The sequence below is a fragment of the Gastrolobium bilobum genome, unplaced genomic scaffold (genome assembly GCF_033153095.1).
Source record: "Gastrolobium bilobum isolate Gb01-03AN ecotype WA unplaced genomic scaffold, APGP_CSIRO_Gbil_v1 utg5255, whole genome shotgun sequence".
Classification (NCBI taxonomy): Eukaryota; Viridiplantae; Streptophyta; class Magnoliopsida; order Fabales; family Fabaceae; genus Gastrolobium; species Gastrolobium bilobum.
In genome coordinates, this window is record NW_026898528.1 from 946,995 (window position 1) to 973,444 (window position 26,450).

Sequence of the window (26,450 nt, forward strand, 5' to 3'; positions counted from 1 at the left end):
AAAATGAAGACAGAAAATGAGAGATGTGATCCTAATAAAAGGATCACACACCAATCTGAGATAAAAATGAAAACAGAAAATGAGAGATGTGATCCTAATAAAAGGATCACACCCCAATCTGAGATAAAAATGAAGACGGAATCAGAGAGATGTGATTCTGGTAAAAAGATCACACCCCAATCCGAGAAGACGAATTTGGAGAGATCGTGATCCTGTAAAAAGATCACACCCCAATTTGATATAAAAGAAAAATCGAGGCAGCATATGATGTTGGGCTACTATTCAAGATTTTGGCAACAAAGCCAAATGACAAAGTTTGTGGCCCAACAGGCCAGCCTCAAATTAAAGATCCACCGTAAATGAAGCGGGGTTCAAAATAAGAAAACCACAGCGTAAGAAGCCGGATTCAGATAAAAAGTCCACCGCTAATGAAGCGTGGCTAAAAGTAGAAAGCCACGGTATGCGAAGCCGGACTCAAACAAGACTGGCAAAAAGTCTAGTCCAACAGTAAAGCCACGATACGTTAACCCGAGCTAAAATCAGAAAGGCAACGATACTGCCTTCAAAAGTGTTGACAAGGCAAAAGCCATGTCAATTTAAAGAAAGCCACGATATGTGAAGCTGGGCTCAAAATGAAGAAGACAAAAAATTGCCCTAGTAACTTAAGACTACAACAGCAAAGCCAAGTCGTTAAGGTTTTGGCCACAAAGGCCTAACAGGCTGGCCTCAAATCAAAAAACCATCGCGAATGAAGCGGGACTCAAAATAAAAGCCACGACATATGTATTCGGGCTTAAAATCGAGGAGGCGAACTCCTCCTTCAAGAATCTAAGACTATTGCAAAAGAAGACAAGTTCGTAAAAAACAAGAGAAGTCATGGTATTCGAAGTCAGACTAATCGTTCAAGAAGGCACGAAAGACCTTCCCAAAATTAAGATATAGGCAGCAAGTCAAATCCAAAAGGGGGAAGTCGTAGTAAGAAAATCTGTGCTCCCTAAAGTACAATACACCTTTGCAAAATGTCAAATCCATGCTAATAGAGATCTCGGTATGCGAAACCGAACCAAATCTGGAACCACGACACTTAACGCCAGGAAATGCAAAGTTGGGTTAATTATTAAGGAGGCACGAAATACCATCCTAAAACTTAGGCGAACGCCTATATAAAAAACTCACTATAAGCCTAGTCAAAACTAAAAAACCTCGGCAAGAGAAGCCGAGCTCAAAGTCAACAAAAAAGGAAAACACCGCCTCACCACTCAGAGACTTTAAGAGAAGTGAAGCCAACATAAAAAGCTAAACCCATAAGAGGTAGTCACACCAGACCCAAGGCAGGATCATAGTACCTCGGTAGAGTCGACTTATCAATCAAACTTAGGCACCCCAGCAGTCCGAGCTTCCGAACTGCCGGGCTGGGGGGCAACTGTTATGAAATATTTCCATATCCTAACCACCTACCCAAGGATCCCATAAAGGATAATTCTCCAATTATCCTAACAATATAAAACAGTAAGGCAGCTAAGGATAGAGTTTCTATCCCAACAGAAAGGAAGTTAAATCCTAATACAACTGGGAGATCTACACAAGCCCATGAGGTAACCCTTATAAATAAGAGGTTAAAGACCTCAGGTATACACTTTTAACCTATTTACTAATACTGCCAACACTGTGCACACACCCACGTCTTGGCTATAAGCCGATTGCTTGTGCGCAGTGATTGGGACATCGGCTATAAGCCAAGTATACATCAGTTTATACAGTATCTCTGAGCGCATACTATACGGTATAGCAATACGGTCTTTCCAGGACCGAACACTACTGTTACACGATTTAAATGCTTAAACCATTATAATAAAAGGGTTCGTTTTTTCTGCAGTAAATACAGATAAGTTATCTGCAGTAAGCCAATACGACGTCATTTTGGACGGAAATCATGGTGTTTTTGTAATTTTAATTTATTTCAGAGTTATTATAGTCTCTATAATTATAATTTTTAATTTTTCAATCTCAAAACGACGTCGTTTTGAGTGTAGAGTCAGATAACTTATCAGCAGTAATTACAAAAATAATAAATCCTAAATTATAAAGCCTTATCCTACTGTTACACAATTCAAATTCAAATACAAAAATTATAATTAAATTCAAATCCAAAAATTATCTTTAATGCTACAATGGTAACCATTATCAATGTTACAATCATAACCATCATTAATACTACAATAGTAACACTGACGCTTCAATCGTAACACCATTAAAAGTCCAACACACTGAAAACAACCATACATTGAGTAATTACATATGTATTATGCATTTTCTTTTTGAAACAATTGACTTCACCGACCTTCTCGTTTAACTAAATTTTCCAATAACATTTTTTTTTTTTGGATAATAAATTTTCCAATAACTATATATGTCTGAAAACACACCATTCAGCCTCTCGTGAACCTTAGATTTCCGGAGTAATTATAATTATACTCCCGAACTTTGATTTGTTGCCTACCATATTCATATGCCACTTTTGAAAGCTGATAGGTATACTAATCAAACCCTCTTTTTGGAAGCGCGCGTGCCTTTTTCATGACAAGTTCAACGCAATTTTATACGGCCATGGGAAAATAAAGATGTTATGATTCACCGCAATGAAAACGTGGTAATAACGGATAACGACCAAATCCAATTTAAATACTGTTGAGAGGATCCAAATCCTAAGTAATTTAGTACTGTTTAATGAACAAAACATAGACCGATCCACATTCAATTAAGACAAAGATTTTTTTTTTTTAAAAAAATATCTTTTAATATAAAAATAAATTTTTAAATACCTCCTAATTAATATTTTCCTATAAATTCAAATATGCTTACTTTACAAAAGCCCCTAACACTGTTGAGATTACGGTTGCTTGCCCTTTGATGTACTCCTTGTTTGTGACAGATTCTATTATAAATTTTTAATTCATTACTCATATTTTCATTTTTTATTTTATTCTTCGCATGCATATGAATTTTTGTAATTTTTTTACTGATCAAAATTTACATCAATTTAGCATGTTATCATAAACTGATTTTGAAATAAATATTGATTGTGAAATGACAAAATCGGTAATCAATGAAAAATCAATTTTTTTTTTTGTTTTAGTAAATAAATTTAGCATGTTATCGTGCAAACTGTTGAAAGACCAAATTTAGAATGAATATGTATTAAAGTTTTTTCTTTATTAATTAATGCTTGGGATGTTCAAATGTTAGAGATATTATAAAAAATCAATTCAACTCAAAATCGCTGTGTGAATGTTCTTTTAATCAATTCATCATTCAAATTTTCTTTTAAATAAGAAAAGTAAACAAATTGGGTGGATATGTAAAAGATATTCTTTCTTTTCCATCACTTTGACATATATTAAAAAAAAATTGTGAAATTTCACTTCTTATAACATTTTCAATTATCGATCATTTTTTATATATCGCAATGGACAAATTCTTCGGTTAGAATCAAAAAGAATTCTTACAAGATATTTTTGTAATCTGAAGATATTTTCTTCATGTTCTATTTTGTACAATTTTTTTTTTCAAAAAAAGATAAGGAGAAAGATCATTTTCGGTGGATCCCTTTTGTTATTTTTTTGTTACTGCGGTTTCCGAAATTCTTTTCACATCTATTTTTTGTTTTGTATCAAATTCTCCGCCTTTTTTTTGAAATTCTTTCAATTCTGTATCGACAGTAAGAAAGGGCAATGGTATTCTGCTGAAGCCGAAATAGTATAAGCAAGTAACAAAAAAGAAAACAATAAAGTTTTGAGACATTAAATTTTGAAACTCTAACATAATGAATCTATTTGATTGCATGGGTACATTAAATTTAATCGAATTGGTTTGCTGTATCCAGACTAATATAAATTCAATCCATTTCATCAAAACTATGTGACCAATTAACCACCCAACAAAACTACTTGTTAAAATAAAAATGTATTGTTACATCGAAACATGTAAAGATTTATTAATTTTATTAATATTGAACTTGGTAAAAAAAAGGGATTTAATAACTGGAAAAAAAATTATTCAAGAAAATTCTTTGAATGCGAAAATTACGTATTGAGTTTGAATTCTTGTATCCATAATTCAACAAGTTTTTGAGATTATTTCCAAAGAAATGAAATAAAAGATACGGTAGAGTTATAAAAGTTTTTGTGATTCTTGTATCCATAACACACCTTACGTAAGAGCCTTTTGGGCTTGAAACGTGGATATTACATATATCCAATTTTTTTGATTTTGCCTTATGCTTATTTAATTCCTCAAGTGGGGAAGGTGAGGATCAAACTTGTGATCTTATGGTCACTGAAGCTCTGATACCATATAAAGAACCACTTCAATTCAAAATCTTAAGATGTTGAGTAAATATTTTTTTAATGATTTATATTATTCTCTAACAGATATTAATATAAATTTATTAATGTGACTATCACTTACAAGTTTAAGTTGTAGGGTTAAATTAGTTCTTTATACTATTGTCATTAAATGGTCACAACTCCTAGTTTGAACCACACTGCTTTTATTTTTTAATAAAATTAAAAAGGGCATGTACATTATTCATTTTTCAAATTTGATGGCTCTTGCATGAAGGAATGTGCATGTTAGAGATATTTATATCATATTATCTAAAATAAAATAAAAAATATTAATATTGCCATCACTTAATTATAAACTTAAATTAATTTTTTTACATTAAAAATTAAATTGAAGCGATTAAAATGATTATTAAACTAAGAGGTTGGGTTCTATTCTCCTTAAGTTTTACTATTTTGGTAATATGTTTTAAAAGACAATTATCAACCATGTAAGGATAAAATTTTCAAGTAGAATTACAATAAGTAAAAATTTATATTATAACTAAAGTGACAGTTATCAATCATGTGAGGATAATTTTTTTAAGTACAATTAGAATAAGAGAAATTTTTTACTCTATGTTATTAAATGTTTATCATATTAACTTTATGAATTATTTTTCTTTCTCACTTTCAATACTTTGAATTCTTTTAGAAGGAGCACCTAAGACTTCCTATTAGAAAAATGTTCTACCGTTAAATAAATATAAATTCTCAAGCTAATTTTAAGTCACAACACTCTTCATTATAAAAATACAAACTTTTTGGGTAGAACTCTCTTTGTAGACTTAAAAGTTATCCGACATCGAATGAATGTAGAGGGTTTCTATTATATAAGGCTACTTCTCTAACTAGCGTTAAGTCAAATGATTATTTTGTTTGATTAAGTACTTTGTGCTCCATATTTTTTTCTTCAAAAATAAAAAAGTCTTAGTGCAGGTTTCCCCTCTTTTATTAAAAAGTAATCTGTCCTTCAATGGTCAGGATATAACGTCTCTCCTGGATTTTTTATTTTTTTTTGTATCCTCTCTCCTGGATTTATTTTATATGAAAATGGTTTGCATTTTAATGATCATTTCAGGTGCAATATGTTAAGTAAATAAAGAGACAGTCAACAGACACGCTTGTTTTAAACTGGATCCCACAAATTTTTAATATATTTCTTAATTTAAATTAGACTAATCGCGTTAGGTTTAAGTTCACTACACAATACATGGTTTGATATTTCTCATATTATACATGATAAAATTATCTCATATACATATATAAAAGTGTATGGAATCCATATGAGGTCATGTGAAGATAAAAGAGAAAAAAAAAATCAGTCACATATACTTTTATATAGGGGTGTAAATAGGCCAAGCGGCTAGTCAAGGTCCAAGGATTTACTTGCTTTAAGTTTGGCTTGGCCTAACTTGTTTAATAAATAGAATGAGCTCAAGTTTAAAAAAAAAATTATTTAACAAACAAGCTAAAACCTAATTTAATGAGGCTTAACTTGAAAGCCGGTGAGCTAATCTGATATGTTATTATAATAAATAATATATCTTTATGTCATTGAATCATTAACCCTATTTTTTTACTATTGTCTACTTGCATTCTCTCACGGTCACATTTTCACAAATAAGCTCTCTGACTATTGGTCTCTCATTTCCTCCCTCTGTCACTCACATTTTCACGACTTTACCCCAACTTTCTACTTAGTTTAACCGGCTAGATAACATTTATAGTCCTAATATTTGGACGTATATGAGTTTGGAAAAAAAATATTTTATAATTACAAATGAGTCAAGTCAAATCAAACTCAAGTCAAATCTTTAATTTTTCATAAATAATGCAAGTTAAGTCTAAAATTAAGCTCTTACCAGGCTAATGGGTCAAGCCAAACCAAGCTCAAAATATTTTTCATAAGCTTGGCTCGAATAAGCTAAAGTTTGGCTTGATCCATCTTATTTACACCCCTATTTTTATGTGTGTTTGGAAAATAATTTTATCTCCTATAACATATAAGATATTAAACACAATATATAAATGAAGGAAGTTATTAGCTTGAGAGAGGCGCCCTTACAAATATCATTTTGAAAGGAGACTCATCTCAGGTTTTGGACTTTATAAGGCAAGAGGAAATGGGGAACCATCCACTTGCTCCCATTGGAACGAAGGTGAAAGAATTTCTGAATAGAAACTGGAACATTCAGCTTAATCATATACTAAGGGAAGGAAATATTGTGGGTAATTGAATGGCCTAACAAACTCTACCTGATAAGAGAGATACTGTTATAAATTTTTTAGCACCATGGGGGTGCATAGATCTGGTGACTAAGGACAAACTGGGTACTAAGAGACCAGAGTAGTTAATTAGTGTCTGTCTTCTATTGTATTTTTCCAAAAATAAATAAATTAAGGAAGTTATTATAATATTCCAATTTCACTGAGTTATTGGGCCAAATAGGCCACGGCCCAATACTTTTGCAAGTGTCAGCACAGCAACATAAACCTCGGTCTGTACCGAAAAAAAAAAAAAAACATAAACCTCGGCAATTCTCAAATTCTTGACAGGTTTCGTTTCGCTTCCTACTTTACCTTCCCCAAATGCTTAAACCTTGGCAATTCAAAATCAATGCAGATTGGAATGGTGATTGGTGGTTGGGGAGAAGAAGGGGGTGTTATTGTTGGCATTACCGATGGATGACGAGCAGTAAGAGGGTACAAGACAGGAGCAAGAAGAAGAGGGTGCATGAGCTTGAGTTAGCAACAGAGAAATGGAAGATAGCCTCCAAAGTTGTGTTCTTGATGGAGCTTGTCAAGCAAGAGCCCGAGATGGTGATTCCTGTTCGCAATCTCGAACAATATCGCAAGCAGATCAATCTCCCCAAGCCCCATAGCATCTCCGATTTCCTTCGCAAGACACCCAAGCTCTTCGAGTTGTACAAGGATCAAAAGGGGGTGTTATGGTGCGGTATGACCCAGAAAGCCGAGGACTTGATGCAAGAACAGCAAAGGGTTCTTGAGGGTGACCACGCTGATAAAGCCGCAGAACACGTTACGAGGTTTCTCATGATGTCCCAGGACAAACGTCTTCCATTGGATAAGATTGCTCATTTCAGGCGAGATTTTGGGTTGCCAATGGATTTTAGGAGCCATTGGGTGCACAAGTATCCTCAGCATTTTAGGGTTGGTAAGTCCCTTGATGATGAAGTTGAGTTCTTGGAGCTTGTGTCTTGGAACCCTGCTTGGGCAATCACTGAACTGGAGAAGAAGATGGTCACAGGGATAACTGAAATTGAAACTGAAACCACCACCACCTCGCATACACCAGGTATGCTTTCACTTGCATTCCCATTGAAATTCCCTGCAAACTATAAGAGGGTGTATAGTTATTACAGAGAAAAGATTCAAAATTTTCAGAAAATGCCTTATTTGTCTCCCTATGCGGATGCACGGGGTCTTAAAGCTGGATCTCTAGAATTTGATAAGAGGGCTGTTGCTGTTATGCATGAACTGCTTAGTTTTACCATTGAGAAGAGGCTTGTAACTGATCACCTCACTCACTTCCGTTGGGAACTTGTGATGCCTCAGAAGCTGATGAGGCTTCTGCTGAAGCATTGTGGCATCTTCTATGTCTCCGAGAGGGGGAAGAGGTTTAGTGTGTTCCTAACCGAAGCTTATGATGGTTCCGAGCTGATTCAGAAATGCCCCTTGGTGCTCTGGAAGGAAAAAGTCCTGAGTCTTGTTGGTTATAGAGGAAGGAAGAAGAAGTTTGAGCCATACAGTGACATATCCGATGAGGAAGGTGATGATGATTCGCTTCAGAGTGATGACTCTGAAGTTGAGAACTTGCATGTGCAGCTTGAGCAACAGGATACCATGGATTACGAAGATCCTTTACTTGAAGACAATTCTGAAATGGATATTGGAGACATTACCTGTGCATATCAAAATTTTAAAACTTCTTGAGGTCCTCAGTTAAGTTTCAATTTTACTATAGAAATGTTTGTTCCAATTTAAACTTAAAAAGTTGTCAAAAACGTGCAATTAATGTAAATCAATTTTGAGTATTGCTTTCTACCTTAATCGATAAGTAAATCTCAAATAACCTGTATGGTGGTGCTGAAGGGGGTAGAGAAACTTGGTTCCAAACCTATGGATGGTCCCATCTAGAAGAGAATGGTTTTATTTTATTTTTTTTGGTAAGAAAGAAGAGAAAGGTTTTATTATCAACAAAAAAGTGGTTGGATATACAGGACATGCATCCTCTTAACCTGAATATAAATTGGTTCTAGTACATAAATCATTAGGTTGGTTGATTGTACTGAATGAGTTCATATTTTCTTTAAGTATCGATGTTCAATAAGGAAGACTTGGTGCACACGTGGCCGATTTGAGATGTTTTATGCATGTTTCTGATGTGTTTGTTTTGAACTCATTTATGCACTGTGTTGTTGTTTTTTTTGAACTTTTGTCTTAAATTTGAATTTAGGTTTCTGCCTTTTTTAGAGAAACACATTCTGCGATTGTAAACTGGCCTAGGTTATCCTGTCTACTTATCATATGAATTATCAACATGATTAGGTTGCGAAGCTATATTGTTGTGTTTTTTTTTCTCTCTTTTTTTTTTCTTGAATATTTACTTAAATCGAAGCCCATATGAAAAATGGGTATCTCTTTCCAAGTATTTTTGGAAGTATCATAATGAGAATGGGGCTGGACAAATTAAACAATGTTTGAGAAGCCACTGGATTAGACACGTCGTGGTCTTAACCCCACTCCCCCACAAGAAAAAAATAAAATAAAATAAAAAAATTGTTGTATTCTGAGTACTCCTGGGCATTACATTTGAGGCCAATATCTGAATACGTTATAATCTGTTAAAACATTTATGATAAGCCTAAAGTGTTGGGCACGATCTTGATTGCTCAATGGGATTTGTATTTGTTTCAGCTGAGATTGTTCATTTGATTTTCACAAAGGAAAATATGTATTGAAGGAAATGATTTGATGACCCTAACATGAGACAAATTGAAAAAATATGCTTAATTTTGTCTTGAGGATTGGCCATGTACCGTTCAAGGTGTTACAATCTTTTTTACTAACAAATCCAAGATTACCTGGTAGTCAGTGATGACAAGTTATGGTCCAATTGTTGTTGGTCATGTTCTTGGTTTCTTTCATGTATACCCCATTTTGATTTAATTTAAGAAGTTAGAATGTTCATCATTCAAACAAGTCTATACATGATGAAAACGACAAATGTTTTGTCTCATTATCCTTCAAATCTTTGAAAGTCATACTTTCTTATCTGTATAATTATTATTGACAACTTTATACTTACTGTTCAATGTTGGCAAGTTGGTTCGAATTAACTCTCATTTTTATCTGCTATCCTCTTCATTATTGAGCACGTTTACTTTGCTCCCCTTGAGGCTGTATGTCCCTGTCAAAGTTGATGGAAGAAGCTTGGATATCTCCATAAATCATTAGTATTGCATCTACCTTGCCTACTCTTTTAAAAGGCAGTGTTTGTTGCATCTACTTTTCAAATAAGCCTGCGCTGGAGAAATATTCACATGACATGACCAAGTTCTTGTCCAAAACTTTTTTGCTAAAATCTGATCACTTAATGAGTTATGATCAAATATTTAAAAGGCAATATTTTTTTTATGATGCAGGAGAAGCACAGACTTAAAAAAAAAAAAAAAAAAAACTGATGCAAAATTCTATGCGTATGCATGTGAGGAAGGTTAATTGTTTCTGGTAGGAGAAACAACTAACCCATACTTAAAATAGCTTGATTGGGAGTTTCATCACACCAGTCATAGCCATGAGCCCATGATGTTCCTTAAAAACTATGACTTCCATTTCTGGCCCAAAACACTCATTAATGCCAAATTTCCTGCGGGGTAATTTGTGAATTTTGAATAGATGTTTTAGGTGTGATTGTTCTCCTAGATAGGTCTTGTGCTTCGGGTTACAATTACTCGGCGATAGAGAACAAGGAATGCAGATGCTAGCACAGCAATTTTTTTTTTGTTTTTTACATCACTCTTATTTTTGTTAAGATTTTGGTGCGAAACGTGAAAAATATCATTTGGGGAATTGTATTTAACATGAGATAAAACAATTTTTCTATATACATATATTGAGTGCTGGAATTTATTTATGCTTTTTTTCTCTCCTTTCTCCTGTATATGTAAGAACGTAGGAAAATGATTTTATCTAATGTTAAATGAGATAAACAATTCCTTTACATGTGTTTTGAACACATATAAAGGATCCCACGCCAGTTGGATCAAGTGGATGTAATCCACCTTCAAGTAAAAACTATCTATAAATAAAAGGTTAAACCTTATATGTAGGGATGTGCATGGATCGAATCGAACCGAATTTTTTGAAAAACTGAATCAAATTGGTTTCAATGATTCGGTTCGAAAATAGTTCGGTTCGGTTCAAAACTGATTCGGTTCGAAAGTGGTTCGGTTCGGTTTGGTTCGAAACCGATTCGTGTCGACCCTATTTTAAAAAGAAAAACATTTTAAAAATTTAAAAATAAAGTTATAAAAATCAATTTGGTTCGGTTTGAAAACGATTCGGTTCGGTTTAAAATGGTTCGATTCTTAAACTGGTTCAGTTCTTAAACTGATTTTAAAAATCGGTTCGGTTTATTTAGCACACCGCTAGTTATATGTATACAGCCCAGAAATCCTCTTAGTTTTCTTGTTATGCATACACACCACCCCCAATTTGACATTCAACCGCTTGTGTATAGTGATCTGTCACTACATACGGTCACCTCCTCCATTGCCTCCCTCGGCCCTCAGATTCAAACATCAACCTTGATCAAATAATATGCAACTATTAATTTCCAAGTTGATTGTGCGTTCATCATTCACCTGTTTCTTGGGGCTATTAAAGACTGAAAATTACTAGGGGGCTTCGTTGGAAAGTGCTAGGCTCTCTTAGAGTAAGAATTTTTTTCTTGTTCAATACCATTGAATGTGCATGTGTATAGCTTCAGCAAGGTAGGACATGGTGATAACTCGTATAGTTGAAATAATAGACATCAAATAGTATAAAGAAAACAATTTATCTCGCCCTGTAAGTAGATGTAGTTGCAGTCATGCTTGTTTTTCTCCCTTAAATTATCCACTTGTACCATGTTGGATTGTAACCATGAAAAGCTTCTTCAAAAGGTGGCAATTTGCCAATTAACTGAACAACTTTTAAGAAATTATTTATGCTCCTCCTCTAGGAACATTAACACTGCTGGATATATGTATACGACCCATACAGAGCCAGTAAAAATCACATGCATCTAATGATGGATATGCTGAGACATACAATAATTTCTCCCTTGCCCAACCTCTTAAAGACGCCTTGTGTTGTACAGGTGAGTCTAAATTAAGTATCCGTGAGGTTGTGGTTCTTCTTTGCGTGCTACGCTCTGAATTTTTTTTAATTCATTTATAAGCCTAACATGGTTTAAGCTTAGTTGTGGTGATATTACATATTTACGAAGTTTTTTACTAATAAAACTAAGCAACTTTTTCAACAAAAATATCCAATAAATGTGTTATCATCCTTGGTGAACAATTGACCATCACTCTATCATCTTATTATTAATTTCCAATCTCAACCGTTCTATTCTTTTGCTGGTACCATCAGAGAAATGTGTGTTACAACCACAATTTTTGTATATACTTATTGTTCTGTATTACATGCGGCGGACTCACTCTTTTGCCTGTGTCTGCACATGCAGACACAAAAATTTGAGTTTTTTTTTTTTTTCCAAAAGTGTAGGTGATTTAGATCAAGTAAAAAAAAAAAAATTAGAAAGATTGAAAAGAAAAAAAGTAAACATAAGTCCAACCATGGTAGTTAAAATCCGGATCTTATCTAAAATCTGAATGAGGATAAAAAATTGTAAGTTCGTAGTAATTCGACAAGTCTCAATGGAAAGTAACTTTCTATATTTAATTTTTTTTTGGTGAACTATATTTATTTTTATTTTTTTGTAACAGCTTAGTTGACTCTTGATTATTAATTTTTTTTTATGTTAAGTTAACGTTTTTTTTCTTATTTATATATTTTTTAATACATTTAAAATTTTCTTTTAAAAAAAAATCTTGGGGGGCGCTGCTTCAGAACCTCCACCTTAAATATGCACACATAAATTATTATTTTTTTCTGGGTTCTGCATGCAATGATCTCAATTATTCTAAACATTATTGCTTGTTAATTTGTTCGGATATTGCTCTCCATTTGTTGACCTTAATGATCAGTACTTGTTCCATTTTCATCGTTTTGTGTTAACATTATACATAGATATGAATCTTTCTTCCACATTTATCAGTTGCATAGTTCTGCTTAGGCAGAGACAAGACAAAAAGAAAAAGGAGAGAGAGAAACCTATCAAATACCAAATGGGTTTATTTTGTATATAATTGAGGTATTGACTTCCTGAAAGTTATTGTAGAAGAGGTGGAATAAAATTGAGAATAAATCCTCTTCATATGATATAGTCAAGTGAAATTGTTAGGTTTATCTCTTTCTTTATTAATGATAATTAAATGTTATTTTTTTAATGAATGTGAAAAGAGAGATAAAAAACACAAAAATTTAACTGATCCACTCCCAATAAAATAAGTTATAAAGAAAAAAGGTAGTTAAACTGTACCAACTGTACACATGGAGGCCAGCTGGTGGCCTATTAGATCTCACATTCATTGTTCACAAGAGAGTAGAGAGACACAACTGGATCGATATAAATGTACACAACTTTTTTATTTTTATTTTTTTTACACATATAGGGATAGAGAAGGAAAAATAAAGAAAGAGATAATTTTACTCCCATGTTCTTAGGACTTTGAACTGAAGAACCCACTTACATTAAATGAAGAAATTAAGGCTGTTGAAAAGTCTCAACTACACAAACATCAATTAGGTGCTAGCATTAACTATTTTCCACCCACCTCTATACTATAATCCATTATAAATACATCATTCTAATCCCACATGCATACATTGTGGCATCAATAATAATACTCATAATAACATAGTAAATCTCTTCAGCTATGGCTATAGAAAGTGATCTCTTTTCAACGGAGATTGTGAACCGTGGGATTGAATCATCTGGACCCAACGCTGGCTCATTGGCCTTCTCTGTGAGGGTAAGGAGGCGCTTGCCAGATTTTCTTCAATCAGTTAAGCTTAAGTACGTGAAGTTGGGTTACCATTATCTCATAAACCATGGCATTTACTTGTTCACTATACCGGTTCTTCTGGTGGTGTTCAGTGCTGAGGTTGGTAACCTCAGCAAAGAGAACCTATGGAAGAAGCTCTGGGAAGATGCACGTTATGACCTTGCCACCGTAATGGCTTCGTTTGGCGTCTTAGTTTTCACCTTGTCCGTTTACTTCATGTCAAAGCCACGACCCATTTACCTCATTGATTTTGCATGCTATCAACCCGATGATGAACTCAAGGTACAACTTATTGCATGCTTGGTTTTGTCCCTTACTTTTTATTTTATCGAAAAAGTTGTTCACTCTATAACCAAGTTTTGTTTTTATCCTTTTAATTATAAATCTTTATGAAAATAAAATTAGTCAATCTAAATACATATTTAAAATATTTGATATTTGTAGAGTCCATTTCTCATGTCTCATTTTACATTCATATAAAAGAATTTCAATTATTCATACACAAATTAAGAGTTGTTTTTTTTCTCATTCCCTATCATAATATTGGTGGCGATAATCCCCTTAGCCTTTAGGTGTGAGTATTATTTCTGTCTTTTCAGTCATATACATAATAAGCATCGTTATAACAGCGGTAGAGTCAGGAAAAAAACTCAGTCAATGCCAAAAGATCCACCCGATAGAATTCAACTAGTGTCAATGTTGTATTATTTTTAAAGACTTAATCAGTACTAAGGCTGCTTAACATTATTTTTGAAAAAAATATGTACCATTATACACCGGTTGACATACTAGTGACTCTGCGACTGCCATTAATTGTAACTTATAAAAGTATTTAATCATGATCATCATTTTTATTTTTTTATCATATAAATAACTATAAGTTACAAAGAAAAAAACACCCTTTACAAAAAATTTGGATGGTCCATTTGTTTGGATGATTAAGATAATCTGGCATACTTAATCAACCAAAAAACTAAAGACTAGAGTTTTTATATTAGAATAAATCTTTAGTGCATCAGATGCATCGAAAATTCACTGCCCAATCATTTTGTGACATGTGGACTAAAAACATCATATCATCTATTTTTTTAAGATGATGTGATATTTTATTGTTCACGTGTCACAAAAAGAATGGACAAAGTGCGCACTAAAGATTTATTCGTTATATTAAGTGAGTGGTTGTTGAAATATTGCATGCAGGTGTCAAGGGAGCAATTCATTGAGATAGCAAGAAAATCAGGCAAGTTTGATGAAGGTAGCCTTGAGTTTCAAAAGAGGATCCTAATGTGCTCAGGAATAGGGGACGAGACTTACATCCCAAAGTCAGTGATCGGGTCAAGTGAGAACACAGCAACAATGAAAGAAGGTCGTGCTGAGGCATCCACGGTTATATTTGGAGCTCTTGATGAGCTTTTTGAGAAAACAAGTGTTCGTCCAAAGGACATAGGTATTCTAGTAGTGAACTGCAGTATCTTCAACCCAACACCATCATTGTCAGCAATGATCATAAACCATTACAAGATGAGAGGAAACGTATTGAGTTACAACCTTGGAGGAATGGGTTGCAGTGGTGGTATTATAAGTGTGGACTTAGCAAGAGACATACTTCAATCTAACCCAAACAACTATGCAGTTGTGGTGAGCACAGAGATGGTGGGGTTTAATTGGTATCAAGGAAAAGAAAGGTCTATGCTTATTTCTAACTGTTTCTTTCGCATGGGTTGTTCTGCTGTTTTGCTCTCAAATCGTCGTCGTGACTATAACCGTGCCAAATATCGTCTTGAACATATTGTTCGCACTCATAAAGGTGCTGATGATCGCAGCTTCAGGTTAGTCTTTTTTTTTTTTGCTCAATTAGTCCTCCTTTTCTTAATTTTAATTCTCCTTTTAGTATGATAATTTAGTTTTTCTTTTTTACTTTGAGCAAGGAATTAGATGATATGTTACATAATATTCTACTCTTGTTCCTTATGGTTGCGTTTTGAAAATGAAGATTAGCATATATTGAATGTTGCATTTGCATCAACTGTTTGTTGTCACACACCCTTTCGTATTAATTAAGTCTCCCAAATGGATTAATTTTGATGTGACAGTTTAGCAATATCTTAAACCAGTTGTGGTGTTGCTTTTCATAGTTATTCGGTTTAGTTATCTTTGTTTTGAAGCCCCGTTTTGCATTAAAAAATAAAAATAAAAATTGAAGATAAGGAGTAAAACATAAAAAAATAAACGAAAATTAGACGAAAAAGTTTTATGATACCAATTAATTATACAGTGTCACACAGTCACTTGATTTATAAAAAGTTAAGTTTTTTTTATACTTTCTTTTAAATAAGTCTGGCTTAATTTTTAAAAATAAGACATATATAAGTCAAACTTATTACTTGATATGATTTTTTAAACAAATTTAACGTAATCTAAAAATTTATTTGAAAATATAGGTTTAAAAAACTTTTTTAAAGACATGAAACCTGATTTATTAACTAAATATTTTTTTTAAAAAAATTCATTTAATTTTTTTAATAAATGAATAGAGCCAAGTCTTTGAGCATATTTAATTTTATATTAAAAAAAAAAATCAATTATTACTTTAATTTTCACACTTGTACTCATCAGTGCACACCCGGAAAAAATAATCTTAACAAATGTGTGTTCATAGATATTTAGGTGTAAGTGTTTATTTCCAGGTTGACATTTAAGTATGGTGTGCAACCGTCTAATTAGTAACTGAGCAGAATATGGGACACCCTGTCCCAACTAAATAAGTGAGCCACAAAGGAAATCCACTTTAGGGAAAAGTTAGTTGCAAGTTTTGTTGTTAGTATTCATTCATCAAATAATTAATAGTCTGATTAATCAATTTTATTTTTTTCATATATGATTTTGGTGAATTATTGGTCCACACCATAATAAAATGTTTGCTAAAAATATAACAGGTGTGTGTACCAAGAGGAAGATGATCAAAAATTCAAGGGACTAAAGATTAGCAAAGACTTGATTGAAATTGGTGGTGATGCTCTCAAGACTAACATCACTACACTAGGACCCTTGGTGCTACCCTTTTCTGAGCAGCTTTTCTTCTTTGTAACCTTAGTGTGGAGGCACTTATTTGGTGGTAAATCTAATGGGAATTCACCATCATCGAAAAAACCATACATTCCTGATTATAAACTTGCTTTTGAGCATTTTTGTGTGCATGCTGCAAGCAAGACCATTCTTGATGAGCTTCAGAGGAACCTTGAATTGAGTGACAAGAACATTGAAGCATCAAGGATGACATTGCATCGTTTTGGCAACACATCTAGCAGCAGCATTTGGTATGAACTTGCTTACTTGGAAGCAAAGGAAAGAGTGAAAAGTGGGGATCGTATTTGGCAACTTGCTTTTGGTTCTGGCTTCAAGTGTAACAGTGTAGTTTGGCGTGCCATGCGCCGAACCACTAAACCTTCTAGTAACCCTTGGCTTGACTGTGTTAACAGATATCCTGTGTCTCTCACTTAATCTCTACAAGTCACTAAACTGAACACAAAGTTGAGAGCAATATTATTAGTCTATCAGTGATAAGAAAGATGTGTTTAGGATCAATACTATTAGTCCTAAGTTGGTCTTTACTGCTTTTTTTTTTTTCTTCATTATCTTAAAATTGTATACTGTTAACGAGGCATATAGCATGCCAGCTTGCTTGTTTCTCTGTCACTTTATGGAATGATATCAAAAGTTAAATGGTGACTACTTATAATCAATGTTACATGTCTCACAAGTTTTCCTCTAGTGTCCCTACTTCAACTGCTTACATGAATTTGGAGACAGATAATTAGTTTAGTTCTAAATGCTAAAATTATCCAAGTTCTGTTCTTGCGGATAGATGTCTCAACTACTGATTTATAATATCAAAAGTTATGAATTATAGAGGACCCAACTTGCTAGCTAATTAATATCTAAGATGATGATGTATAATATTGATTGAATATTAATATGTGGCACCTTATTGGTCACGGAAGCATTATTGGTTAATTAACATGTCCTTCACTCAAAAAACTCTGGCCGTGCATGCCGAAAGCACCTCTTAACCGTTCTAGCAGAGATTTTTTGGGGTCTTATAAATGAATTATTGTGGCCTTCACTTGTTCAACCCTCCAATCTTTATCTCAAGTTCAACTCAATTCAATTTATCAATGACAAATCAAATTCCCTTTGTGGCATTGATATTTTTAACTTCATTATTATGTGTACTTGGCCGGACAAAGGAGTATGTGGCTGCTAGAAACATTGGCACACTAGAGCAAGTAGCTGAAGATGTCATTATGATAAGCATTGATGAGGTTAGTCATGCTAAGGATTTCGTAGATTCTATCCCAAAACTTAAAAGCTTAGAAAATGTAAGAGGAAAAGCTAGTGACAATGTTCTTGAATGTGTTGGGGGCTTAGATGGTTCCATGAACAATGTTCTTAGTGAACTACAAATGATGAAAGAACTTGATTCATTGTCATCAGAGTATATGGGCATCAAGTCCTTGGAGAATATGGTGAATGGAGTAGTGAGCTTCACTGATATATGCGACTTTGCACTGGGAGATTTTGACACAACTATCAAACTCATTGTACACCGGAAGATAGAAGACATTGTTCTGCTTACCAATGATGTCATATCTCGAGTTTCTAACCTTCAACCTGATGTCAAGGTTACAGGGAAACCTTAGGATGCATGTCCAACTTAGACATTAATAATAATATATAAGCTTCATATATGCATGAAGAATAGCATCCCACTTGCTATTATCTGTTTACCATCTTGCGTTATGTTTACGAATAAACCTTCCCTTAGTGGTTTGAAAATGCATAGATATTTGCACCATATATAAATGGATTGATGGCTCCCTGTGACACAATTCACTCTTTTCTATAAATAAATAAATTTCACCATTATACATTGAAGAAATAGACAAATAAATGGATTTATGGCCCCCTTGACACAATTTCCTTTTTTTAATAATTAAATGAATTTCACCATTATACCTTGAAAAAGTGGACAAATAAATTTCTTGGATTTGATTCCACCTGATGGTGGGCCAAAAGGAGCACTTATGATAAGTGGATCATTATTAATGGATTAAACCAGCCCAACTGTATATTCCAAAAAAAAAAAAAAAAAACTAGCTCAACTGTAATAAATGAATTCTATATCATATTTCAACTCAAAATTTTAAGACATTAGATTCATAGATATTTCTATTTATATAGATTTTACTTAACTCATTTTCAATTAATGTAAGATTCCATCATATTTGAATATTCCAATAAAGTATTTGTGAGAAAAACAAGGTTGGAGTTAAATAGTTACGAATTTCATCCCTGAATTAATAACAAAAAAATGTCCGATCCAAGTGGCTATGGGAAGGCCCAATTTTGACATAAAAAAAGTACAATCCAAAAGCTTTTTCATGCCAGTGGACCAGCTCACAGACCAGACAATTTGACAGCTCTAATCAAGTCCAACAATTAATAGTAACTACAGATTCATATGGATCGCCCCAAAAAGGTATTATTCTTATTTAACTTAATATTCAACCAAACAAATACAAATTTTGTGGACTTTACTATATTTTAAATTTAATTAAAATTTAAAACAAAAATAAAAATGATTTAAGTAAAAAGTGTTTATAATTATAAGTAAAACTATAATAATTAATTTAAGTCGAATCTCAAGAAATAATTTATTTAGGATTATAAAGTAAATATACATAAATTGATTTAAAAAAGATATAATATAACTTAATATATAAATTGGGTATTAGAAAAAAATCAATTTTACTAAATCATTTCTGAAATTGACTTTACACATCTCAAATTAAAAGTTTTCATTTATCAACTGTTGAAGGACATGAAATCATGTACCCAAAAAACAATCCCTTTTTCATAAAAATTAAAGATTATGGACTATATTTTTATGGAAAAAGTATTTGTTCTTTTAAAAAACAGTTATTTTAATTAAAATTAATATTTTTTATTCAATATTTAAATATTATAAAAAATCTCTTACTTTCTCTCACCATGATTTTTGTCTCTCTCGTCATAAAATACAGTTGTTTTAACTAAAATGATACAATTTCATGTAGGCCCCATAAAATGTGATGTGTGTAAAAAAATTTGTTATGTCATCTTAAATGACAAATGTAAATCCCATTTTTTTATATATACTACTGATAAAAAAAATATTAATCAATTCTAAAAACTTCAAAACATCAAGAAAACGGATTCATGAAGGGCTAGCAGCATGAATGAGCTGTAATGAGATTGCCAAGATAAGGGATGGCAAAGCCCTTGAAAGAAGAAGAAGCCGTTCTGAAGCATTTTAGCCCTTATAGCAGTCCTAAGAAAGAAAGATAAGCAATGCAAACTCGAAGATCTTTCTTATGAGAAATAAATTAAACAATCCATCCATGATCAAATATTCAACTGTTGCTAATAATTTAAGAAAAATAATTACACTCTAAAATCATGATCCTATTATTTCCATGCATAGGTTAGTGTTGTGTTTCCTAAAGTTTCCAATTATTGCATTTAATTTTTTCACAAATTAGTTTATATTTATATCAGTTTATTTTGCATCTAAAATAATTTATAATTAAAAACTAGCTGAAAGAACTAAAAAAGTATTTTTTTTTTTTTTTGAAAATAATTAAAAAACAAACATGCAAATTTCAGTTTTCATATGAATGTATTAATTCAACTTTGGTCAAACACAAGAAATTGAAATTTTCTGATATTGATAGCAGAAAATTGATTGTAAACATAAGGCAGCATTTTTATTCTCTAAATTTCTTCCAAAATTTGGTCACCACACTCAGCTTTTAACCACAGCCTCCTTTCAAGAGCACTTGTCTCTCTATCCAAGTGGGGCAACACAATTGGTTGCAAAGGGACCGAGCGAGGTGATGACAAGAACTACAGTTTGAGTCTCATCAAATGCCACATTGGAAAGAGACAAGAAATATCGTAATGCCAAACCACGGCCCCAAACTCCGAATTAGTTCCATAGACGATTCAAAAAATCAAACTCGTAGAAACACTAAGAGAATTTAATTCGCCTCAAAGAAATAATTACGATCGATTATAAAAAATAAAAAGAGCAGTTGCCTCTCTTGTTTTTGCCTTACTTTCCCTTTCACCCTTTTGTTTGTTGTTCTTCTTTCTGACTCTCTTTCTATTTTGTTTTAAGATGGAACAGGGTGGTCCAAGGGGAGAATAAAGCAAGGCATCAAATGACTGAAGAAAACTACCACGTCCACCCCCGTTTTTTTTTCTTTCTATTTTTTCACTCTCAATTTAAATGAGTGTAAGAAAAATACAAGTATTGTTCAACATTGATGTTTTTATTGCTCAAGATGGCATTTTAAATAATAAAGAGAATCACTAGATATTTATATTGTTCAATATTGGCATCATATATTGTGGAAAAAAGAGCAATGGGAGCAAAAATGTTCATCACTCATATTGATGCTGCCTGCCTCTACTTAAATTTTGCAAGCCTTATTTATTATCCAAAAAGAGTAGTGCTAAAAGGGGGATGACAGTGCCTGAAACCCCCGTTACCGAAACAAAAATAAAATGAGAGCAGCAATGGATTTGATTTAACGAAAACAATCAATCCTTCTTGTCACGCTAACCAATCATCATCCATACCGTCAATATCTCCAATTTCCATGCTGTGTATGTATTTTCATGAAAAAAGAAACAAAAGTGAAAAAGAAAAACGATTAGTATTAAGTATATATGCATTGAAAAAGTCCAAAGCCAAAAAGGCATGCACCATATGGATGCACTCTGCAACAATTCACATAGAAAAGAATTAATATATTAAAAAGGAAAGAAACGGCAGAAATCAGAAAACAGGCGAGCTACTCTGGGTTAGTCAAAGTATTGCAGCGGTTTAGGGGTATCAGATAACAATAGTTAAGATAACACCAAAGTCAAAGAAAAGTAAAGCCCATAAGTCGGTTGAAATGTCAGATAACACTAAAATCAATAGTTAAGATATATGAAGGTATTTTTTTTTTTTTTTTGAAAATAAGTGTATTTTTATCCTTAATTATGCTTTACACATATTAACTGTTGATTTAAAGTGAGTATGATACACAGTGCATATCTCGATGTAACCTTGGCCATGACGTGCATAAAAAATTTGCTGGGCCAAGCTTCACAAATTGACTGTTCCACTAGGTCTCGCACTAGGAAACCCATAAGGAAAGAAACATAAATTATACATGACCAAAAACAAACTACACCATAAACAGAAGATTTCCTTTTAAGGGATATATATGTATAATGCTTAACCGTTTGATGGTTTCACATAGGGCTGTAAAGCCCTTTAAGGTACTCGAGCTTGGCTTAAGATGAGGGGAAAAAATAAGAATTGTTTCAAACGAATCAATATCATAATCAAAAAAGAATATGGAGATTGAAGAAAACTTCAAGAATTTTTCCTCTTAGCTAGAATTACGCTCGATAACCTAACCAAGTTTTGCAAGTTCAACCTGAAACCGGCCAGGATAATTACTTACTATTCAATTATATTCCAGTTGAATTCAATCTACAGTTCATCTTGAACAAGCTAATTCACATGACAATCTTACCTAATGACTCTATATGACCCAAAACAAGAAAAGCATAATGAGCTTACAAATAAAATTATCCCACCAAAAATTAAAATAACGCAGAGTAAATCTTCTAATTCTGTAGGAGGAGAAATGATGGAATCCTTTTTTTTCTAAGAAAAAGGTGAGAACTAATTAAATTTCCTTCGCTGTTACAAGAAGACTCCAACAAACTGCAAACTGTCCAGTTCCTTTTCCTTTTCCTTAACATAATAAGAGGTACAAACAAAAAGTACATCATCAACAAAATCCAATTTTCAAAATTATGGAACTTATGTTGAACTTACCAAGGTAAGGTAGAATCTTGGAAATAATCCTCCGAGCACTGCTCGAAGTTGCTCTCGTTTGCATTCAACCAAGCTGGAAACTCCAGACGTTGGTCAAAATTATGGTATGCATCATCTTCAATCTTGGCTTCAGGTGCCCTATGTTCCATGTTTTTCAAGAACTTGAACCAACAAGCTGATTTGACCAAATTCATATTGTCATTCCATTCCATTTGATATTGCTCTCCTAATGACCTGACCTCTGCCATACCCTCATCATCCATGGCTGTGTGTAAGCCTCCACTAACCTGGGTTGAAGCATTGGATTCAATAGTATCCACCAGTGAAGAAGACCCCTCTCCATGCGATGTTCCAACCGAAGGAACTTCCTGTGGAGAAGACGAGGTTGCAGATGAGAATGAGGATAATGATGAGTTATTAAGGTGAAGGGTGGCGTCTAAGTTGTTGAAATCATGAAAATTGAGGTTCAATCCCAAAGTCTGATTTGGAAGCATGAAATTAGGGTTTTCAGCCGTAAGGGGCGGTGGAGTAATTGAGGAAGAAGCATCAGGCCAGGTGTAAGAATTTGGAACCGAAGGAGGAGGATGGACTATGTATGAATTGGATAAATCATCCATGTAACTTGGAAAATTGGTTGTGCATGATGGATAAATTCTGGGATTTCTCCTAGACTTCAATCTTCCATCTTGCTCAAAACTTGGGTGCTGGGAAGACTGGAGGGATACTGACGGCCTTAGCTGCTGTTCTTGGGCTTGTTGATGTTGCTGCTGCTGTTCACTGGCTTGTTTCATAGCTGCCCTGTGAACTTTCAAGGCAGTGACAATCTCCCTCCTAGCCTCTGCCATATTCAGAAGCCTTTCTTGATACGGCCTACTAGTATGGAGTCTTCTCCTAACTTGTTTTTTATGTTGTTGGGGTTGTGTGGATTGTTGTGCCTGACGAACATTTACAACTTTACCACGTTTTGTTAAATTTTGACCATGGGAAACATCACCATTCACAACACAGTCTTGGTCTTTTGGGTTCATCAAGTTTTTTGTTCCAGAGGTGGTTAGTTGTTTCACTAGGCTACGGATGTAAGCACCAGAGAGAGGAGGCTCTTCTTCAAGCTTACTGGCCTTATCTATTTCCATTCCGTCTTTTGCTTCTTTCTTTTTAAAGAGGATCGATCCGTCATCTATATGAAAGGGAGGTGATAGGTTGGTGGAATCATAAGGATTTTTTCCTACAATTCTGAGGGACAAAGTACACACAATGTAGAGGCAGATAGCTATCAGAAGAAAGTCCTGGTTGTCCTGGATGGCCTCATGAGCGTTATAAATAGTTGGGGACAGCCTAGGGCCTTTAAAATATTTTGGACTTTAGTCTACAAAATAAATATTTTAGACTTTTCCCTGTTTTGGCAAACTACGTTTGTTACCGATTTATTACCCGCTTTAAATGGACTCTTCTGAGTGTTGGTCTCACCATGCCATATCTCACTTCAACAATAATAATACCAACTTGCTTCACTTCGGTGAATAGCTACATGTCTCATTTCTTCTAAGAGAAGCGATAAACTATACCGTAAGGTGCTTCCAATTGTTTTCTATAGAATATCAGCATAACAAATTGAATTCTCACATTCCATGATCACAAAGTAGATTAGGCACATTGTACAGTACAGAGAAAAATCACAGGATGAGAAAAGATACCTCCTAAACAGAGAAATAACAAACATAATCACACAACATAACATATATAAAGACAAATAAAAGCACCTAAAAATGTATGCCTTCCATTCCAACCAGATGCACCGAAGAATAACATAAACATAATACTAGCGAAGTGTTCAGCTTAGTGATTCTTTCAGAAACCATTGAAATATATCATGAAAAATCTTTCAAAATGGAAAACAGCTGTATTTTCCAAAATCTTAAAACAAAACAAAACTACGCAAAAATAGAGACTCCCTTCGTATCTATTAAAGGGTACTGACAGTGATAAGACCACAAGAAATTGGGCCTAATCACACATCTTGTGCCTAATCACACATGATTAAGGGTGATCCAATTCTGGTGCTGAAATTTATTATTCCCGGTATCAAGGGCTGTTATGCTGGATGACGTCTCGGAATGAAGTTTGGATGTAGCAATATTTGATCATCAGTCATACTTTTTGCAATCACAAAATACACAATAAATAAGTATAATTACCGTTCATCGCTTGTTAGGCATGATTAAGACCAAAAGTATGCTAAATAATAATAAATATGGTCAAAGGCATAGTATATATTATCTAATGCAAAAAACTTTGGAGTTTTTATGTTTGATATGATTCTAGCTTAAAAATATATTGGTTTCAGGTTTAAATTGTTAAATAAAAGCATTGAAGCAATAGGCAAGCTAGAAAGACTTAAAGCGATAAATGAGAAGCAACGATTTAGTAAAAATCTTCCTAAATCTATTTGTCAGTCAATTTTTAGTATCCAAATTGATGGATTTGGATCCCGTGTTCTTCATAAAGGTTGTAGATCTCTCTTTTGTCTTTCCAACGAGATCAAGATCACATCAATTGGACTAATACATCCCAAGTTATGTCTAAAATATTATTAAAATCTATTCATTTGATTGTCTAAAGAGCACCCGTTACCTTAGGGGAGCCAAATCCATCAAAGGAGATGTATAGTTTCAAAGATCAACTCTCTTAAATACTTAAGATGTTAAGTATAAAATCTTTTCAAGCCCATTTTACCTTGTTCTGAAATTTAACTTTTATCTAGAATAACAAGGGCAACAAGAATCAAACTCTTGACTACTTTGATATAGAGGCTCCTCTAATAACATTTTGAAGGTCAACCTTCCTAAAAACTTAAACAAATTAAGTGAGACTCATGAATACCTTTATATCGAACATATGGTATGTAGTGTGTGTACCGGAATCATGATACCCAAACAAGAAGAGAAAACTCCATATAGGAACTGGCATGGAACAAGTTGGATTCATGACTTGTTCTTCTAATAGCTGTGATCATGAATTTTCCAATTTGTACACTAAAAAAATATCCAATTACACAATCAAATGAAACATTCCAACCAAAAATTTAGATTTTTCTTCCTACTAACTTAATTGAGTACAATAATGAAACAGACGTGAAAGGATAGCCTACAATTGTTATGGCACTATTAAAGGTGTAACGGAAGAGGATAAGCAAAGGCAGATGGTACTTATAGCGTTGTTGAACAATTATTGGTGTTACGGTGCCTTGTCTGCAAGTACTATGGGACCAAGCTTCTAAAACGTCAGCAAGAGCCTACGGAGAATGACTGAAGAGTCTCCATTAAGTGTCATAACCTTGTCTTATATTTTCCGCATATTGCATAACAGAAGGAGAGAAACTCCAAATTTTCTGTTTAAACAAGTTGAAGTTCATTTGAGTCTGCTCAGGGAACAGAGAACATGGACCTCTTGAAACGAATAGTTTATTGAAGACAAAAACACTCCATCCCTATTTCTCTCTCCCCGACCTCCTTTCAATTGTATCTATGTGTACGGTTCTAGCTAATGTCTGCTTTTCCTGGTAATATTTTCCAGTTTCATTATTTTACCTAGAAATGACCGGGAAGTGGCTTTTACATTATTCACAAAGTTATTCAGTTTGTCAAAACAGACCCTAGGTAAGAGTTGTTATAGCTGTTGTAAGTAAATAAGCTTTCCTATTGAATCTGAATGGGGAAAAAATTTAGCTAGAACATGTTTGGTAAACTTTTTTTTTTTTTTTAAGGTAAAGCTAAAAACAAATCTTTAAATTTTAAAAGCTGTCGTTCATTTTAAAAAGAGTTGTTCATTTAAAAAAAAAAAATTCTCCTTAGAGATTTTGGCTTTTGATTTTTTTTCTTTATTATAAAAAAACTCTTTTTATTATAAGAGTTTTTGTAAAAAGTTGTT

General features: G+C 33.4%; 3 protein-coding genes across 4 annotated transcripts; 2 read left to right on the plus strand and 1 right to left on the minus strand.

The window, feature by feature from the left end:
• Window positions 1–6,131: 6,131 nt before the first annotated feature.
• LOC133317066 (3-ketoacyl-CoA synthase 10-like) lies at window positions 6,132–17,353 on the plus strand. 2 transcript variants are annotated; one of them, XM_061518866.1, is made up of 4 exons: window positions 6,132–6,169; window positions 13,555–13,864; window positions 14,783–15,411; window positions 16,519–17,353. In XM_061518866.1, the coding sequence occupies exons 1-4, from the start codon at window positions 6,132–6,134 to the stop codon at window positions 17,081–17,083; spliced, it is 1,542 nt and encodes a 513-aa protein (XP_061374850.1). In that variant the 3' UTR covers window positions 17,084–17,353. The 2 variants fall into 2 exon arrangements, with proteins under 2 accessions (XP_061374850.1, XP_061374849.1); XM_061518865.1 differs by lacking the exon at window positions 6,132–6,169 and having other exon boundaries at window positions 13,416–13,864.
• LOC133317076 (protein WHAT'S THIS FACTOR 1 homolog, chloroplastic) lies at window positions 6,509–8,408 on the plus strand. Its single transcript, XM_061518882.1, has 2 exons — window positions 6,509–6,614; window positions 7,009–8,408. Exons 1-2 carry the CDS (start codon window positions 6,509–6,511, stop codon window positions 8,337–8,339), a joined length of 1,437 nt encoding a protein of 478 aa, XP_061374866.1. The 3' UTR covers window positions 8,340–8,408.
• Window positions 17,354–20,974: 3,621 nt separating the features above from the next.
• LOC133317091 (uncharacterized) lies at window positions 20,975–26,269 on the minus strand. Its single transcript, XM_061518908.1, has 2 exons — window positions 22,524–26,269; window positions 20,975–21,288 (listed from the first exon to the last, which is right to left on the minus strand). Exons 1-2 carry the CDS (start codon window positions 23,654–23,656, stop codon window positions 21,240–21,242), a joined length of 1,182 nt encoding a protein of 393 aa, XP_061374892.1. The 5' UTR covers window positions 23,657–26,269; the 3' UTR covers window positions 20,975–21,239.
• Between the last annotated feature and the right edge of the window lie 181 nt (window positions 26,270–26,450).